The sequence below is a fragment of the Colobus angolensis genome, unplaced genomic scaffold (assembly GCF_000951035.1).
Source record: "Colobus angolensis palliatus isolate OR3802 unplaced genomic scaffold, Cang.pa_1.0 Scaffold16, whole genome shotgun sequence".
In the NCBI taxonomy this organism is placed as follows: domain Eukaryota; kingdom Metazoa; phylum Chordata; class Mammalia; order Primates; family Cercopithecidae; genus Colobus; species Colobus angolensis.
The window spans coordinates 2,761,566-2,779,151 of NW_012114710.1; the positions used below are offsets into that span (position 1 = coordinate 2,761,566).

Consider the following 17,586-nt stretch of genomic DNA (forward strand, 5'->3'; position numbering starts at 1 on the left):
TGTAGAGATGGGGTTTCACTGTGTTAGCCAGGATGGTCTCGATCTCCTGACCTCGTGATCCGCCCGTCTCGGCCTCCCAAAGTGCTGAGAATATAGGCTTGAGCCACCGCGCCCGGCAACTTTCTCACTCTTAACATATTTCCTGAGTGCTCTACTCCCTGTACTTTCAACTATTGCACACACACATACACACGACCATACCATGTGGTCCTGTGTGTGTGTGTGTATATGTATTTTTTTTTGAATGACTATATATTTTATATCTTCTTGTATACCAAACGCATATAATATTGAAGGAAATTTATATCACTTCAGTCCTCTTCTAATTTCTACATCTTTATTTTCAAGTGTTGACTGGTCATCTAAATCTATCTTGATGTCCTCTAGTACTTCACACTTCCGATGTCCAAAACCATGTGACAAAACCATCGTTATTGCAAGCCTGATCTTGTCCCATTGTTCCTTGGTACCATAATGCAAGCAAAAACCCTGGAAATTATTGTAAACTCACTTTTCTTCTTCGTTTATCCCACAATGTCAGTCACTAAATTCTATTGATTTTATTTTTTAATTTAAAGAATCCATCCTCATTTTTCTGGTAGCAAGATTTTTGTTTTGATTCTTAAAATTACTGATTTGGGTTACGATAGTCTCTTATAAGCTACTTCCTCTTACTCTCAGCCCCCTGACATACTCAACATTGCCCTGAATTATATTTCTAAAATATAAATATAAACATGTCACTCCTTTTCTTAAAAGATCATTTGAAGACTCCCACTTGTCTTCCAGAAATTTCTAAATTCTTTAGCACATTAGGCAAGACTCTTCATGATATGGTTAATGCCTCCTTTTCCAGCCTCATCTCTCATCACTCCTTCACACATACCATGTGGTCCAGTCATACCAAACCCCCTGCAGAACCTGTGAGTTTGCCCACTTCTGCTCTGCTCTTACATGTTACAGGTTTCTGTGTCTGGCTTACCTCTGCTTCTCATTCTTCTGGCCAACTTTTTCTCCTTCTTAAGACTCAGCTCAGCAGACCAAGTGCAATTGCTTATACCTATAATCCCAGCACTTTGGGAGGCTAACGTGGGAGGATTGCTCGAGGCCAGGCATTGGAGGCCAGCCTGGGTGACACATTGAGACCCCTTTTCTACACAACAACAACAACAACAAGACTCAGCTCACATGCTTTCTCCTGTCTCAGATTTAGATTCCCCTCCTCTGTACTCTCATAGCATGCTGTACCTACCTCTAATGGAGCTCTTCTCACATGTTTTATTAGATAACATTTGATATGTGCAAAAGGACATGTGAGATGTGTATATGCAGATTGTGACCCAGTTTAAGAGTACAAACTTTCACTTCAGCTTCTATTTATATCTTATTATTATTTTTTTAACTGGATTTTTTTTTTCTCTTCTCTGAAGGGTGGGCGGGATAGTTGGTTGTTACTGGACAAAGGATAATGAGTGAGAAGAGTTTTAGAGGAAATGAGAAGAGATACAGTTTGAATATAGGTGTGAGAATGTATCTTTGAAGATGTCATAGGGGAAAGTTCCCTCTTGTGGCAAGAAGGAAGAAAGGAATGAAGAAAAATATAATGGTTAAGAAAAATAAAAATAATATTTGGGGATTGAAGTTGGGGTGGTATTTTCTCTTTATCTTGAGACAGGGTCTCACTCTGGGGCACAGGCTGGAGTGCAGTGGTGCGATCTTGGCCCACTGCAGCCTCGGCCTCCCAGGCCCAAGCAATCCTCCCACCTCATCTTCCCAAATAGCTGGGATTACAGGAATGTGCTATCACTCCCTGCTAATTTTTGTATTTTTGTAGAGATGGGGTTTCACCATGTTGCCCAGGCTGGTCTCTTAACTCCTGAGCTCAAGCAATCTGCCTACCTCGGCCTCCCAAAGTGTTGGGATTATAGGTGTGATGGTCATTGATGGTCCTTGTGGGTCCCTAAGAAACTTAAATCCTACCATGTTTCATTTGAGGAGAAGCTACACTTTCATAAGTGGCATAGGCTGGGTCTTTGTTCAGTTGCTTCACATTATCTGAAGAGATGGCCCTTTCTTTAAAAAAAATTGTGGTAAAGTAGACATAACATAGATTAACCATTTTTGTGTGTATAATTCTGTAGTGTTAAGTACATTCACATTCTGGTGCAACCAGTGTTCAGAACTCTTTGCATCTTGCAAAGGAAACTGAAATGCTATATCTGTTAAATACCAACTCCTTACTTTCCCCTCCCTTAACACCTGAACTACCCTTCTACTCTCTGACTCTGACTGTTCTAGATACCTCATGTAAGTGGATTCATATAGTTTTTTTTTCTTTATGTTACTGACCAATTTCACTTAATGTAATGTCCTCCAGGTGTATCCATGTTGTAGCATGTGTCAGAATTTCCTTTTTAAGGCTAAACAATATTCCATTGTGTGTATATACCACGTTTTGTTTATCCATTCATCTGTTAATGAACACTTGGGTTGCTTCCACTTTTTGGCTGTTGTGAATAATGTTGTTGTGAACATGGGTGTACAAATAACTTTTCAAAATCCTGCTTTAAATTCTTTTGGGTATAAATCCAGAAGTGGAATTGTTGGGTCATATGGTAATTCTATTTTTAATATTTGGAAGTACTGCCATACTGTTTTTCATAGTGGACTGCACCATTTTCATTTCCACTAACAGTGCACAGGGTTCAAATTTCTCTATCTCCTTACCGTCTTTGTTACTTTCTATTTTTTTGATAATAGTCATCCTAGTGGGTGGGAGGTGGTATATCATTATTGTTTTGATTTGTATTTCTCTAATGATTAGTGATATCGAGCGTCTTTTAATGTGCTTTTTGGCCATCTTATCCTTGGGAATCCCCATCTTATCCTCGGGAATCCCTATCTTATCCTCGGGAATACATTCCAAGACCCGGAATGCATGCCTGAAACCACAGATAGTACCAAGCCCTATATGGATTGTTTTTTCATGTACATACATACCAGTGATAAAATTATAAATTAGGCACAGTAAGAGATTAACAATAATAACTAGTAATAAAATAGAACAATCATAACAGTATACTGCAGTGAAAGTTATGTGAATGTGCATTCTCTCTTTCTCTCAAAATACCTTACTGTGTGTAATATTTTTGAACCAAGGTTGACTGCAGGTAACTGAAACAGTGGAAAGCAGATCTGCAGATAACGGGGTACCGTTGTGCTCTCTAGGTGTCTCTGTATTTTCTTTGTCTTTCCTCTGTAAGTCCTCTGTCTTCCTGCTACAATTTGAACTGATCTCTAATCTTGCTACACAGCTGTCATCCTGGGACTTATTTATTTATTTATTTATTTGAGATGGAGTCTTGCTCTGTTGCCCAGGCTGTAGTGCAGTGGCGCGATGTTGGCTCACTGCAAGCTCTGCCTTCGAGTTCATGCCATTCTCCTGCCTCAGCCTCCTGAGTAGCTGGAACTACAGGCACCTGCCACCACACCTGGCTAATTTTTTTATTTTTAGTAGAGATGGGGTTTCACCATGTTGCCCAGGCTGGTCTCAAACTCCTGACCTCAGGTGATCCACCCACCTCAGCCTCCCAAAGTGCTGGGATTACAGGCGTGAGCCACCACGCCCGGCATCCTGGGACTTTTAAAAAGCCATCACCTATGCATTAGTCTGTTTTCACACTGCTATAAAGAAATACCTGAGACTGGGTAATTTATAAAGGAAAGAGGTTTAATTGACTCACAAGTCCACATGGCTGGGGAGGCCTCACGAAACTTAATAATCATGGCAGAAGGCAAAGGGAAAGCGAAGACCTTCGTCACAGACTGGCAGGAAAAAGAGAGCTAGCAAGAGCAGGGAAAACTGCCTTATAAAACCATCAGCTCTTGTGAGAACTCACTTGCTATCACGAGAACAGCATGGGGGAAACTGCCCCCATGATTTAGTCACCTCCCACCTGGTCCCTTGCTGAACTCATGGGGATTATGGAGATTATAATTCAAGATGAGATTTGGGTGGAGACACAGAGCCAAATCATATTAACTTATAAATTCACTTTTTTCCTCTTCTGTGTTGGTTTTCTGTTTTCTGAATTTCACATTTTGCTGGAGCACATCTCACAGTAGTTTCCTAAGAAAGAAAGATGGAAGATTAATCTTTTTGACTTCTTGCACATCTGAAACTCTTTATTCTACCCTAGCACTTGACTGACAACTTCCCTTGTCATAAACTTCTAGATCAAAATAGTATTCCCTTAGAATTTTGAAGACATTGCTTTACATGTTGTCTTCTAGTTTCTAGAGTTGCTTTTGAGAAGTCTGATGATTTTCAAATTTCGATTCTTTTGCATATGACCTATTTTTCTTCATCAAACATTGAGCAACTTTTATTCATTCTTCATACTTTGAGTTATAATCTTGATATGCCTTAATATGAGTCTTCATTTTATTAATTGAGCTGGGAAATTTTTAGTAGGTCCTTTTTATCTGAAGGCTCCATGTCTGGGAAGTATCCTTTCTCTCTCTTAATACAATTTCGTGTTTTCTTTGGAATTCCTGTCAGTCAGATATTGAACCTCATGAGTTGATTCTCTAATTCTTTTTTTCTCTCCTACTGGTCATCACTTTTTCTTCTTAATGTATTTCCTGGCAAACTCTCATAGTATTATCTTAAAGCTCTCGTGTTAAAACTTTATTTTGTCTATCATTTTACATTTCTAAGCTATTTTTCTAATTCTTGATTGTTCCTTTTGAAAAATTGCATCCGCTTCTATTGAACGATAGATAGCTCTTGTTTGAGGACATTAATTATTTTCAGAGAGTTATCTTCTGTTTTTTTCGTTGTTCTGTTTAATTCAGGTTTTTTGTTTATTTTGATTTTTCCTTTTCATGTTGAAGCTCACTTCAAATAGCTGATGTTCCTTGGTGTCCACAGTTAACAGTGAAGCAGTAAAACATTAATTGAACACTGTATGGATAGGCAGGGCTCGTTGACTAATAACCATCATTGGGTAATCAGGCAGTAAGCTGGCTTTTTAATTTGGGGACTCCCTATCTGTGGATCTTTTCTGTGGAATCATTTAAGTATTTCCATAGATGAATCCTTTAGTAATGTCTTCCTTGGACTGGCATGTGGGGTGCCTGGCTGTTGGTATTCTGGTAGTTGACAGGAAAAGGGTAGAGGGATCTTATTCAGTATCTAGACTTTCATTAACACATTTTGTTGTTGTTATTGTTGTTGTTAAAGACAGGATCTTGCTCTATTGTCCAGGCTGGACTGAAACTCTTGGATTCAAGTGATCTTCCTGTTTCAGCCTCCTGAGCAGCAGGGGCTACGGGCATAAGCCACTACATTGGCTCTCCTGTCTTCTACAGTCAGTTCCCTGGTCTAAGTGTCTTTGGTTTATTTTCTCCAGATAACAAATACTTTATTTGAGAAAGAAAAGTCAACTGATCACATAGGAGCAGGGCCTGGGTTCTATGTACCAACGTTTTAATAGTTCCAGTCTAAACTCCTTGCTTCTAAGGTACCTTGGCAAGATTCTGTGGTGCAAATGAACTTTCATTTGTTTCTTATTGGAATCTCCCTCTTCGGGCATTTAGGTATCACCTGTATACTCCTAAGCAGGTGACTGCTTCACTATGCTTTTTGTTTTCAGATATCTTCAGAGTTAGTTTCTGTTCATTTTTGCATTTTGCTCATTCTCTTGCAGTTTTTAGAGTGAACCTCAGAGAGATGAGGAAGGCAGAAAGGTCTTTGCCACACTATCTTAAAACTGGAAGTTTAGATATTGACTTTAAATGGAATATGTAGGAGTACCTGTGTTTTAATTGTACTAGGTCATTGTTGCATGTTCTCTCAATGTCAGTGATAATATTGTGGTATTTTCTTTCAACTAAGAAAATCTAATGCTGCCTTTAAATTTATCTAAAGAATTTTTCTTTTTGATTGACAGGGTGGTGTTGGTATCCAACTATACACAAACCTTGAATATTTTACAAGAAGTATGTAAGCGTCATGGATATGCTTATACAAGACTTGATGGACAAACACCAATCTCTCAAAGGCAGCAGATTGTTGATGGCTTTAATAGTCAGCACTCTTCTGTTTTTATTTTTTTGTTAAGTTCAAAAGCTGGTGGTGTAGGACTTAACCTTATTGGAGGATCTCACTTAATTCTCTATGACATTGATTGGAATCCAGCCACTGATATTCAGGTAGGAATATTTATGCATTAAATAGATATTATTGAATGCCTGAGGATACAATGCCTATTGAGGATACAAAGATGATGATGATATATAATAACCGCTGCATAAAGAGCCCTTATTTTGCATGAGGCACTCTGCTAAGTGCTTTCCATCTATTTAGTCTTCCTAACAAGCCTACAAGGATGGATATTAGTAGTCCCATTTAAAGATGAAGATATGGAAGCTTATTCTAGATCTCACAGCTTGTAAGATGCAGAGGCAGGATTCAGACCTAAACCTGTATGCCTCCAGGTTCTAGTTTACTGCAGAGTTGGGCCTTTAGGATGTTCATGACCATCAGGTGAAGACAATAAAGTGTTAAGGATGCTATGATTAGTGTTTATGCAGGCTACAGTGAGGGTATAAAAGTAACGTATTTAGGAAAATATTTGAGAAGCCTTTGGTTTTCTTTAGAGTACAGTCCTTCTTTTTGTATCTTGAGTTTTCTACCTGTAGGTTTGCACCTCAGTTGGTATGTGCATTAGGGGATCCCAAGACAACCCTCAGGTTTAATGATTCACTAGAAGGACTCAACTGAGAAAAGCAGCTATACTCACAGTTATGTTACGTTATAGTAAGGGATACTCAAATCGGTAAGGAAAAGATACTGAGTCCAGGGCAGAGTCCAAGAGAGATCAGGCACAAGCTTCCAGTTGTTTTCTCCCAGTGGAGTTTTATGGACAACACTTAATTCTGTCAGCATTGGTGAGTGTCAGTGCATATAGAATATTGTCAACCAGGGAAGTTCACCCAAGTCTTGGTGTCCAGAATTTGTTTGGGGTTAGTCCTGTAGACATGGAACACCTGCATGACTGACCTTAGTTAATCAGTCTTTAGCCTCCAGAAATCGAACTACATGGCCCAAGGCCCTACCTTATCACATTGCTAGCATAAACTATCTGGTGTGGCCCAAGGCTTCCGGTAAACAGACACTCATATCAGACAGGATATTCCAAAGGCCTAGAGCTGATCTCTTAGAAGTTGGTTGAAGGCCAGATTTTTATTTGAAATGTGCAGAGTTTGAACATCAACACTTTATTGCACAGTATCATTGATAAATCTTTAAACCACAGGGATCCACCTAGAGCCTTAGCTGATTACTTGTATCCTAGGTACTTTTCAGGGGAAAATCTTTAGCTATTTGGACTGGGAATGAATCACCAAGCCCATGCTACACTTGGTTCTTTCCATTCTTGCTGTCCATACTCACTGTCCCATTGATGAAGATATATTCTCTCACTGTTGCATGATACCCCTGTAGTTATTTTATAGTACCATAGTAAATGTTCACTCATCCCTTTCTTTCTGCTAAGAAAAAGCTATGAAGTAGGGCATACTTGGCACACCTGGGATGTTTTTTGAAGCTATATGTAAAATACAGAATTCCTGATTTAAAACATATTTCTGCAAATTGCATATGTGGAAAGGGCCATCAGTTTCTACTGTACTCTCAGAATTCTCCCTTATTTTCTATAGGCAATGTCTAGAGTATGGAGAGACGGTCAGAAATATCCTGTACATATTTACAGACTCCTCACCACAGGTAACAACCCTTCAGTGTGACAAAAAATGTATACCCTTTGAATAATTAAAATTATTTTTTGTTAGCCTGTGCTTCAGTGTCAGGAATATATTGTTATTTTGTTAACTAGTATGTTAATAAACATTTTACCCAACAAAAACAATGAACATAAAGATCTGAAGGAAATCTGATGAATGTTTTCTCTTTAGGTACAATAGAAGAAAAGATCTATCAAAGGCAGATCAGTAAGCAAGGTCTTTGTGGGGCAGTTGTCGACCTCACCAAGACATCTGAACATATTCAGTTTTCAGTAGAAGAACTTAAAAATTTGTTCACATTACATGAAAGTTCAGATTGTGTTACTCATGACCTGCTTGACTGTGAGTGTACAGGAGAAGTTCATACAGGTTAGTTATATTTTAATTCTGTAACTATGTAGTAAAGTTAATTTATTTCTTGTTAGCAGTTGAAAATATTTAAAGAATAACTTTATAATATTTAGCATTTGCATATGTTAGTTTTATTTTTTTCTCAGCTCATAGGGCAGCTGCCAGATATAGATATTGTGAAAATATTCAGTAGAATCTTAGTCTCTCAATGTTAGCTTTTTATTTCTGACTCACTTGTGAAAAATTGAACTTATTTAGGAAAATCTTTCAAATCCTGGTGTAATGGCTTTGGAGTTAGAATTTTTTTCTTTTTTTCGAGACAAGGTCTGACTCTGTTGCTCTGTCACCCAGGCTGGAGTACAGTGGCTCAATCATGGCTCACTGCAACCTCCGCCTCCTGGGTTCAAACAATCTTCCAGCTTCAGTCTCCTGAGTAGCTGGGACTACAGGTGTACACCACCACACGTGGCTAATTTTTGTATTTTTTGTAGAGACAAGATTTCTTCATGTTGCTCACACTGGTCTTGAACTCCTGGGGTCCAGCAATCTGCCCACCTCAGCCTCTCAAAGTGCTGGGATTACAGGTGTGAGCCACCGCTTCCAGCCAGAAAAATGGTTTTAATCCCTATTTCTCTTCCACAAAAAAAATACAGTTGACAGAATAATCTTGTTGTTTATGTTGCACAGAATTTATTCATAATGGGGTCATATTTTCTGAGGCACTCAGAAGCATGGGCCACCATACTTCTCAGTACTTCATGTAACTGCTAGTGCTGCTTAAGTAAAGCTGAAAATTTACCCTCCAGAATAGACACCATTCAAAAAGGAATTAAATCAGGAGTAGGACTTGAGCAATCAATGTCTAGTAGTTGAAAGTTACTTGATAAATTATATTAAGATAGGTTGAAGAAGTTAGACTATATAAGACGAGATGGAAGAATTTAGATTTTATGTAAACATAAAATATATTTTATATAGATGTTTCTTTTTTATGTAAATGTTTCTTTATGTAAATATTTCATTTTAGGTACAATAGAAGCTTATTAGTTTATTAGTTATTTGTCATATAAATTATATATCATTATATTTATTAGTTATGTGTCATATTTATATATAAATATATAACTAATAATATAATAAATATAAGCATGCACAATGTATAATTATAACAATATTTAATATTTATAGTAGCTAAAATATGTATATATTTTTATTTTTTAGTGGGTAGAATTTAAACTTCAGAGAAATGTTTTCAGATTTTCTCTTTCTTCAGAACCATTTTGGTAATTAAAAGTATTAACACTTTATCCTCCCTATTAAATTTTTTCCTGTTTTAATAATTTCTCTTCTCCTTTTTCCTTGTATTTACTCTAATGTTCTTTTTCTAATATTTAAGTTTAATACTTAGCTTAATGATTTTTCAGTCTTTTCTTCAAAGAAGTAGATATTTAAGACTATACATTTTTCTCTAAGCTGCCCGTAATTTTGATATACAGTCTTTCATTATTCATTTCTAAATATTTTGTTTTTTCATTATGATTTCTTCTTTGACTCATGAGTTATTAAAAGTATGCTTTAAAATGTATTTTAGTTTTTGTTACCAAATTCTTGCTAATGCTCTGTAGTCAGAATAGAATCCATAATATGGATTCTTTGGTAATTATAGAGACTTGGGGTATGGTCTAGTATGTGGTCATTTTTTGTAAATGTTTCTTTTGTGCATGGAAATCATGTATATCCTCTCAATTGTCTAGTGCAGAATTCTGTCATATTAGCCAGATTTTGTTATATAATCCATTTTTCTTTTATAGATTTCAAAAATGACTAATTTAACTTTTGAATTGGTAATACATTTACATGACTCAATTATTTAAAAATATAAAATGTACTTGGTGAAAACTCTTCCTACCACTCTACCCTTATCTCCCTAGTTTTTAGCCTTCTACATCAAAAGAAACCACCACTATTAGTTTTTTTGTGTATCCTTCCAGATATATATGTATGCATATATAAGCCACTCTACATATATATTCTTGCCCAGTTTCCTCCCAATAAATTATAGCATGTTATACGTATATTTCTGTACCTTTTTTCACTCAATAGCGTATCTTGAGATCTTTCCGTATTGTTACAGAGTTTCCTCAATCTTTTTTTTCCTCAGCTATATAATCTTCCAGTATATAGATATATCATAATTTATCTATCCCCCACTATATTAGTCTGTTTTCACACTGCTGATAAAGACATGCCTGAGACTGGGCAGTTTACAAAAAAAAGAGGTTTAATTGGACTCACAGTTCCGCATAGCTGGGCAGGCCTCACAATCATGGCAGAAGGCAAGGAGGAGCAAGTCACATCTTACATGGATGGTGGCAGGCAAAAAGAGAGCTTGTGCAGGGCAACTCCCATTTTTAAAACCATCAGATCTTGTGAGACCCATTCATTATCACAAGAACAGCACAGGAAAGACCCGCCCCCATGATTCAATCATCTCCCACCGGGTCCCTCCCACAACACGTGGGAGTTATGGGAGCTACAAGATGAGATTTGGGTGGGGACACAGAGCCAAACCATATCATCCACAGATGTACAATTAGGTTATTTCCCATAGGTGTGTATTTTATTCTTGTATCATTTTGAATATCTTCAAGTATACCTGTAAGGTAAATTTTTAGTATTGCTGAGTCAGAGAATATGTACATTTGTAATTTTGATAGATACTGCCAAAATGCCCTTTGTTGGATGTTGTGTCAATTTACACACCCCCAGAAATACACTAGAATGTCTATTCTCCCATAGCCTTGCCGGGTTAGTGGATTATCAAATGCTTGTATTTTTGCCAATCTGATAGTAAGAAAATAATATATTGGTATAGTTTTAATATGCTATTCTCTTATTATGAATGAAGCTGAGTGTTTTCCTAAGTTTAAGAACCATACTTCCTTTATGTGAACCATCTCTTCATATTGTTTGCCCATTTAAAACATTAACAACCTAATTTTTTGTTAGATATATCTATTATTCAAATAAATATATTAAAATATGAAACTATGATGGTGGATTAGACAAAACTGTGGTTATTTTATCATTTTCTGCTTCATATAGTTTATATCTTCCTTGTGAAATTTGTTTTTCATTATGGTTTCTCTATTTTATTGTTATGTAGTGATTGCCTTATCCCTAATGCCTTTTGTTTTATTTTGTCTCAACATATTAAACTAGCTTTCTTATCGTTAGGATTTGTCTGGTCTATTTTTTCCCATCTGTTTACCTTAAATCTGTCTATGTTCTTATGTTTTAGGTATCTATTATCAACAGCATAAAGCTGGATTTTATTTTTTGTCCAGTCTGATATTTTGTTTTAGTGAGAATATTTAATTTGTTTGCATTTATAATTATTAAGGTATTTTTATTTATTTCTACTGTCTTTTAATTTTTTATTTTTAACAAGGGCCTAATGTTAGCCAGAGGTTTTTTTGGTCAGTACTTTGCAGGTGTTATTCTATTGTCTTCTAATTTTTGAAGCAATCTTGTCATCTCTTTTCTTAAAACCTCAATGATTATGAACACTGACAAGGATTTGATGATATTAAGGAATGACTTGAGGCTTTTCTTTTAGGTGTGATAAAATTTCGAAGAAGTGTTTATCTTTTAGAAATGTAGAATGAAATGGTTATTAGTGAAATGATAATGCTATATGTATATTATATTTATTTGAAATTTCCCATAATTAAAAGGTTAAAAAAATAAAATCTCCAATAGCTTCCTGTTGCTCTTAGGATAGATACTAAAATCTTTAAATTGGTAAGTTAGGGCAGTCTAAATGCTGTAACAAGAAACTAAAAAAGCACAATGGTCTAACACAATAGAAATATGTTTCTCATTTGTGTAACAGGTCATTGTGGGCATTTAGTGGACAGCCTTTCATAAGGTAAATTTGTGATCCAGGGTTCTTCCACTTGGAGCTCTTCCATCCCTTTGGACGTTAGAGTCCTCTGCTGGATTCCCCTGCATCTGCCAGCCAGCAATGAGAGAAGAGATAAAGTAGAAAGTTGTTCAGTTTGAAGTATGTTTATAGTTCAGATCTGGAAGTGACATAGCTGCATTCCATAGGCCAGACACAGTGGCAGTTTCTAACTGTAAGGGAGGCTGAGAAATGTGACTAAGTGCCCTGGAGGAAAGAGAAATGGATTTGGTGAATAATGGCTGGCCTCTGCTATTCATGTTTTGCATAATCCAGCCCTTGAATACTTGCATCACCTTGCATTACTTAACTTCTCTTGCATTATTCTTTGCTTTTACTCTATAGGCTCTAATTGCATAGGCTCCTATCAATTGCTTGACTATGCCAGTGCCCCTTCCTTTTCATAGCTTTTTAATGTGCTTATCGTGGAATGCTTTATCTTTCTTCCCCATCTAGTTCTTTCCTCCTCATCTTTCAGATCTTAATAGAATATTTCCTCAGGGTGCCCTTCACTTACCTTCTAGACCAAGTCAGCTTCTCTTGTCATATGTAAGGTAGTTCTCTGTATCTTTCCTTCATACCCTTACCTCTGTTTGTAATTCAGCTCCACAGTCCCTTATCTTCAATTCTGAAATCTAGAAAGCTCAAAAGATTTTTTTTTCTTCATAAATTTGTGGGCCGGGCGCGGTGGCTCAAGCCTGTAATCCCAGCACTTTGGGAGGCCGAGACGGGCGGATCACGAGGTCAGGAGATCGAGACCATCCTGGCTAACATGGTGAAACCCCGTCTCTACTAAAAATACAAAAAAATAGCCGGGCGAGGTGGCGGGCGACTGTAGTCCCAGCTACTCCGGAGGCTGAGGCAGGAGAATGGCGTAAACCCGGGAGGCGGAGCTTGCAGTGAGCTGAGATCCGGCCACTGCACTCTAGCCCGGGCAACAGAGCAAGACTCCGTCTCAAAAAAATAAATAAATAAATAAATAAATAAATAAATAAATAAATAAATTTGTGACAAAATTATTTGTGGCAAAACCTTACCTAAATTGATGTGAGTTTATCAATAGTTTTTATTTAACTCATTTTGTAACACTATGACTTGCTACAGAATATTAATGAGTTTCATTATGGAATGCTGACCCAGATTGTTCAAATTATATTCTGAATTTGGAAACATATCTGGCCCCACAGGTTTTAGGCAAGGGATTTTGAACTTGTAATACATTTTTTTGGGTGATTATTTATTTAATGTATATCGCTGCCACTAGACTGTAAGGTCCTTTAAGTCAGAGACCATGCCTGTGTTTCTTCATCATTTTACCTTTACTGTTTAAATCAGTACATAGTAAATAATTTATAAATGTTTGTAAGAAGAATGAATGAATTTGTCTTTACTTGAACCATGGTGATCAAATGTAATAAATCACATAAATGAAGTATCATAAAACAAAAAAGTACTGTATTTATTAGGACATTGGCTTGCCTAAGGATTTTCTCATTGTTTTACTTATTGCAGGTGATTCGTTGGAAAAATTCGTTGTCTCTAGAGATTGTCAACTTGGTCCACATCACCAGAAATCTAACTCCCTGAAACCTCTTTCTATGTCCCAGCTGAAGCAATGGAAACATTTTTCTGGAGATCATTTAAATCTTACAGATCCTTTTCTTGAAAGAATAACAGAAAATGTGTCATTCATTTTTCAGAATATAACCACTCAAGCTACTGGCACATAATGAAAGATTACTTCCTGACATTCCATTGCTCTTCTTTTGAAAATTATTATGGTAATTAAATGTACTTTTTGAAAATAGAATTATTTAAATTACAATGTGTGTTGCAAAATATATCACTTTTGATACAACAGTCAAAATTGAGTGGTTTAAGTTTTTGTAAATATTAAATGTTTAAATGAAAAATTAAAGATGTGCTTCTATCATTGTATGATTGTTAATAATTCCTTGATTAATATACTTTCATTAAGTATTTACTGAGAAATTGTTATGAGGAATATAAAAAGGTAAAAATACTTAGTCTCTGTCTTTGGGAAAACTAATCTGATTAGAAATATTAGACAGATGTTTGAAACAACTGAAAAACTTGGTAAGTTTAAAATGTAGCTCAAAGGAGAAAGAGAATGAGAGGCTAGGATTGCAAATGCTAAAGATGTTGGATATAATAGTTGCTGCAGGGCAGTTTGAGTGAGAAAAGTCAGTAGGTTAGTGCGGGAGATGAAGGGTTTGGGAACACTTTAGGGCACTAGTTCCTAGTTTGGGACCTCAGACATGCAGTTTATAAAGCCATGTCCACCAAATATTGCTTATGCGCTGCATAAAGGTTCAAATACCATCATTTAAGGGTTATCTGGAGTAATTTTTGACATTGAAAAGAGTGTTTTTTTAGCTGTGCATGGTGGCTGCAGTTTGTAATCCTAGTTACTTAGTAGGTAGAGGCAGGAGGATTGCTTGAGACCAATAGTTTGAGACTAGCCTGAGCAACATAGTGAGGCTCTGTCTCTAAAAAATAAACTTAGCCAGGTATGGTGGCACATGCCTGTAGTTCCAGCTACTTGGGAGGCTGAGGCAGGAGGATTGCTTGAGCCTAGGAGTTTGAGTTTGCAGTGAACTATGATTGGATATGATCCAATATCCATCGGGTGACAGAGCAAGACCCCATCTTAAAAGAAAAAAAAAAAAGAGTTTTAATGTACAAAGCAAGCTTTAGAAGACTGAAGCTTGCAAAGAAAAGGAGTTACTAATTTAATTTCCAACTGGGGCTTCTGTAATTAGCTTTTGTTTCCATTTAGGAAAATTTCCTTTAGGCAGAAAATACAGGCATACCCTGGAGATATTGCAGGTTTGGCTCCAGACCACTGCAATAAAATGAATATCACAATAAAGTGAGTAACACATTTTTTTGGTTTCCCAGTGCATATGAAAGTTATGTTTATATTATAGTCTACTAAGTATGCAACAGTATCATGTCTGAAAAATGATGTATTTTCCTTAATTTAAAAATAATTTGCTAGGAAATGCTAACGGTCATCTGAGACTTGAGTGAGTTGATGTCTTTTTTTTTGTTTTTTTTGAGACGGAGTCTTGCTCTGTCACCCAGGCTGAAGTGCAGTGGCACAATCTTGGCTCACTGCAACCTCTGCCTCCTGGGTTCAAGCAATTCTTCCTGCCTCAGCCTCCCAAGCAGATGGGATTACAGGCATCCGCCACCATACCCAGCTAATTTTTGTATTTTTAGTGGAGACAGGGTTTCACTGTGTTGGTTAGGCTGGTCTTGAACTCCTGACTTCAGGTGATCCACCTGCCTTGGCCTCCCAAAGTGCTGGGATTACAAGCATGAGCCACCATGCCCGGCCTGATATCTTTTTGCTGGTAGAGGGTCTTACACTGATGTCAATGACTGCTGACTGATCAGGAACCTGGTGAAGGTTGCTGAGGGTTGGGGCGGCTGTGACAATTTCTGAAAACAAGACAGCAACGTTTGCCACATCAATTGACTCTTCCTTTCACAAAAACTTTCTCTGTAGCATGCGATGCTATTTGATAGTATTTTTCCCACAGTAAAAACTCTCAAAATTGGAGCCAGTCCTCTTGAAACCTGCCACTGCTTTATCAACTAAGTTTATGAATATTCTAAATCCTTTGTGGTAGTTTCAACAATGTTCACAGCACCTTCACCAGGAGTAGATTCCATCTGAAGAAACTACTTTCTTTGCTTCCCTATAAGAAGTAACTCCTCATCTGCTCAAGTTTGGTCATGAGATTATAGTAATTCAGTCAAATCTTCAGACTCCACTTTTAATTCTAGTTCTCTTGCTGATTCCATCACATCTTCAGTTACTTCCTCCACTGCAATCTTGAACTCCTCAAAGTCAGTTATAAGGATTGGAATTAAGTTCTTCCAAACTCCTGTTAATGTTGTTATATTGATATCCTACCATGAATTGCAAATGGTGTTTCTTTTCCAGAAGGTTTTCCATTGGTTTTGCTCAGATCCATCAGAGGAATCACTGTCTATATGGTCATAGCTAGCTTTACACAATGCAGTCCTTACATAATATGACTTGAAAGTTGAAATTACTGCTTAACCCATGTACTGCAAAATGGATGGTGTGTTCACAGGCATGAAAACATTGATCTCCTTGTACATCTCCATCAGAGCCATTGGATTACCAGGTGCCTTGCCAATGAACAGTAATATTTTAAAAGAAATATTTCATTCTGAGCAGTGGGCTGCAACTGTGGGCTTAAAATATTCAGTAACCCAGACTTTAAACAGATGTGCTGTCACCCAGGCTTTGTTGTTTCATTTCTAAAGTAGAGGGAGAGTAGATTTAGCATAATTCTTAAGAGCCCTGGGATTTTTGGAAGGTGGCTTCAACTTAAAGCTACTAGCTGCTTTAGTCCCAAACAGAGTCAGCCTGTCCTTCAAAGCTTTGATGTCAGACATTGACTTATGTTCTCCAGCTATGAAAGTCCTAGCTGGCATCATCTTTCAATAGCAGGCTGTTTCTTCTACATTGAAAATCTGAAAAAAAAAAAAAAAAAAAAATCTGTTGTTTAGTGTAGCCACCTTCATCAATGATCTTAGCTAGATCATTGATGGATAACTTCTGGATAACTTGCTGCAGCTTATCCATCAGCACTTGCTGTTCACCTTACACTTACATGATGTGGAGACAGCTTCTTTCCTTAAATATTACACTAGCTTCAAACTCTTCTGCAGCTTCCTCACCTCTCTCAGCCTTCATGGAACTGAAGAGATTTAGGTCCTTGCTCTGGATTAGGCTTTGGGAATATTGTGGCTGGTTTACACTTCTTTCCAGGCCATTAACACTTTCTCCACATCAGCAATAAAGCTGCTTCACTTATCATTTGTGTGTTCACTTGTAATTTCCTTTAAGAGCTTTTTCTTTGCATTCAGAACTTGGCTAACTGATGCAAGAGTCCTAGGGCTAACTGATGCAAGAGTCCTAGCTTCCAGCCTGTCTTGGTCTTCAACATGCTTTCCTCACTAAGCTTAATTCTGTGTAGCTTTTGACTTAAGGTGAAAAATATATGACTTTTCCTTTCACTTGCACACTTAGTGGCCATTTCAGGATTATTAATTAACTGAATTTCAATATCATGTCTCAGGGAATAGGGAGGCCCAAGGAGAGGGAGAGAGGTGGGGTAACCAACATTTGGTGGAGCAGTCAGAACACACACAACATTTCTTGATTAAGATTGCTATCTTACATGGGCATAAGTTATGGTGCATCAAAACAATTACAACAGTAATATCAGAGATCACTGATCACAGATAACCCTAACATATAATAATGTCAAAGTTTGAAATATTGCAAGAATTACTAAAATGTGACAAACACATGAAGTGAGCACGTTTTGGGGAAAAGTGTCACTCATTTGCTTGATGCAGGGTTGTCAGAAACCTTCAATTTAAAAAAGTCCTGG

The 17,586-nt window shown here is 37.0% G+C and overlaps 1 protein-coding gene across 2 annotated transcripts in view; it reads left to right on the plus strand.

Moving 5' to 3' along the window:
* RAD54B (RAD54 homolog B (S. cerevisiae)) overlaps positions 1–14,062 on the plus strand; it is a 102,546-nt gene extending 88,484 nt beyond the window's left edge. Inside the window, exons 12-15 of one of the 2 annotated variants that reach the window (XM_011937021.1) lie at positions 5,955–6,216; positions 7,726–7,792; positions 7,981–8,178; positions 13,637–14,062. In XM_011937021.1, coding sequence (XP_011792411.1) covers positions 5,955–6,216; positions 7,726–7,792; positions 7,981–8,178; positions 13,637–13,854 — 745 coding nt within the window. In that variant the 3' untranslated portion in view covers positions 13,855–14,062. The remainder of the gene's footprint in view (positions 1–5,954; positions 6,217–7,725; positions 7,793–7,980; positions 8,179–13,636) is intronic. The other variant, XM_011937022.1, reaches the window with a different exon arrangement.
* The last annotated feature ends 3,524 nt before the right edge of the window (positions 14,063–17,586 follow it).